At 33.3% G+C, this 1,935-nt stretch overlaps 1 protein-coding gene across 1 annotated transcript; it reads right to left on the reverse strand.

Moving 5' to 3' along the window:
• Window positions 1-491: 491 nt before the first annotated feature.
• LOC131632970 (uncharacterized) lies at window positions 492-1,052 on the reverse strand. The gene is made up of 2 exons (XM_058903678.1): window positions 766-1,052; window positions 492-678 (listed from the first exon to the last, which is right to left on the reverse strand). The coding sequence occupies exons 1-2, from the start codon at window positions 1,050-1,052 to the stop codon at window positions 492-494; spliced, it is 474 nt and encodes a 157-aa protein (XP_058759661.1).
• Window positions 1,053-1,935: the final 883 nt, after the last annotated feature.

Genomic DNA, 1,935 nt, shown 5'->3' on the forward strand with positions numbered 1-1,935 from the left:
GCTTTGGTTGAAATAGCAAAGTGATGAATATTATGACTTATAACCTGAATTTATTGTTTATCATAACTATATTTATATGGTTTGATACCTCACCTTTTATTTGTTTGGCCGTTGCCTTTATACTGGTAACGTGCAGGTGATAGTAGTGAGTGAAGACTAGTCGTCGCGAGTTTGAGTCGGTTGTCGCTCTGATACGTAGCACTCGGGGGGACAAACACATGTTTTTATAATTATTATTTTGCTGAATTATAATGATGTTTTGAATTTAAATTATAACTTTGAGGTTGTTTTGCGATGATGCGAAGATGCTATAACTTTACTTTGATTTTTAGAAGTTGTGAGTCCGCTGCGTGGTTGTTTTAATATTGGTGAACGTATTTTAAATATTTAAACTAATTGTTATAAGTTTGTCCGCTTTTGATTAAAGTTTGTCCATTCTCTCAACTTTAAGATTGTAACATTCATTGTATACCTGCTTGATATTTGAAACACTATCTGGTATTTTCCGCTTCAAATCGGCAAGTATTTCTCGGTACAACTTTGATCATCGATAATTCTGAAATACCACCCTTCTCTTGGCGGGATAGTCGACACAAAATTGGATGCCTGTGTAGCTTAGTTTTCAATGCATGAATATGAAGTCCACAAATGACGCTAAAACGCCACAAACCGTCAATCCTACAAGATACGCACAACCTAAACAGGCATGTACACTTTCTCGATCCCGTGTCATCGTGTTTTAACTTCTGGTTTGTTGGTACATACTTTCCACCCTTCTCGTAATTCAACACAATGAAAGCTTGCCTTCTACTAGTGCCATTGTCCAACCTTAATATCACAATGCCAAATCCAACTTTACTAGCTTCATTTTGGACCCAATCTAGCAAATGTTCACCACAAGTGAAATTCATATCATTTGTTAATTGTGGTCGAACATCCACCGCAACGACATTTGTTTTAACATCGTTAATCAGCTCTTTAGGCTTAGCATCTATGTTGACCTCTTCCGGAACTACTAACTCATCGCCGACAATATTGTCCAGATGCACCATATACACAAAACATAAATGTTGTTAAAACTGTTTTTTTTAATTCTGCAACAGAGCTTATTTCGGAAATACACTTCCGAAAACTGTTAGGTGGTGTATTTCAGAAGTGCATTTCCGAACTAACACAGTTTCTTCAACAACAAATCAGCATCAATGCAGTGGAATAAGAGATGAAATAACAAAATTTTACCTCAAATTGTAGCTTTCTATGCTCTCTTTAGGATGATGAACCACTTGAAACCTGATTTAGAGAAGAAAAATGGATTGAAAATGATTGAGGTTTTGGAGAGGGTTTGAGTTATGTTTGGAGGAAAATGAGTGAAATAGCGAAGGAGGGAAAATGGTATAAGAAGGGTTTGAGTCTTGTGCCGATAATAGTACCTATTCCAAGTTTGACTATTACGATTTTTGTAAAAATCCTTTGTCTTTTGAAGGATAGTTTCAGTTGGTGGGTAATGTTTGTTTTCCAAACGTTTTCTTGGTATTTTGTAAGCGGGATTTGAGTACCCCTAGTACTCCCTGTATGATATTTCTTGCTTATTAAAAAAAAAATTGAATGTGATTTTTAATTTACTTCCTTATATTTCCTTTATACCTCCTTATATTTCTTTTAGACACAATTATAAATAAAATATGCGACTCAACTTACAATCAAAATAACTACTTTTTACTTATTTAATACTATTATTTATATTATGTTTTTTTATTTAATTTAAAATTAATAAGATACATGTACGTCCGCACGGGTACTGATTTGGACTGGATCGGGTACATCAAATAGATTTCATATTTTATTTTAAATTGAGAAGTATTACATGTAAAATTAAAAACATACAAATTTTAATGTGTAAAAGGAAAGACAATGATTTAAATAAATTAAAAAAAA

This window comes from Vicia villosa, unplaced genomic scaffold (genome assembly GCF_029867415.1).
Source record: "Vicia villosa cultivar HV-30 ecotype Madison, WI unplaced genomic scaffold, Vvil1.0 ctg.001057F_1_1, whole genome shotgun sequence".
NCBI lineage: Eukaryota > Viridiplantae > Streptophyta > Magnoliopsida > Fabales > Fabaceae > Vicia > Vicia villosa.

Coding starts and splice junctions, on each gene's coding strand:
- LOC131632970 (XM_058903678.1), bottom strand. CDS start 1,052: ATGGTGCATCTGGACAATATTGTCGGCGATGAGTTAGTAGTTCCGGAA. Junction 679..765: donor AATTACGAGAAGGGTGGAAA/GTATGTACCAAC, acceptor CGTATCTTGTAG/GATTGACGGTTTGTGGCGTT.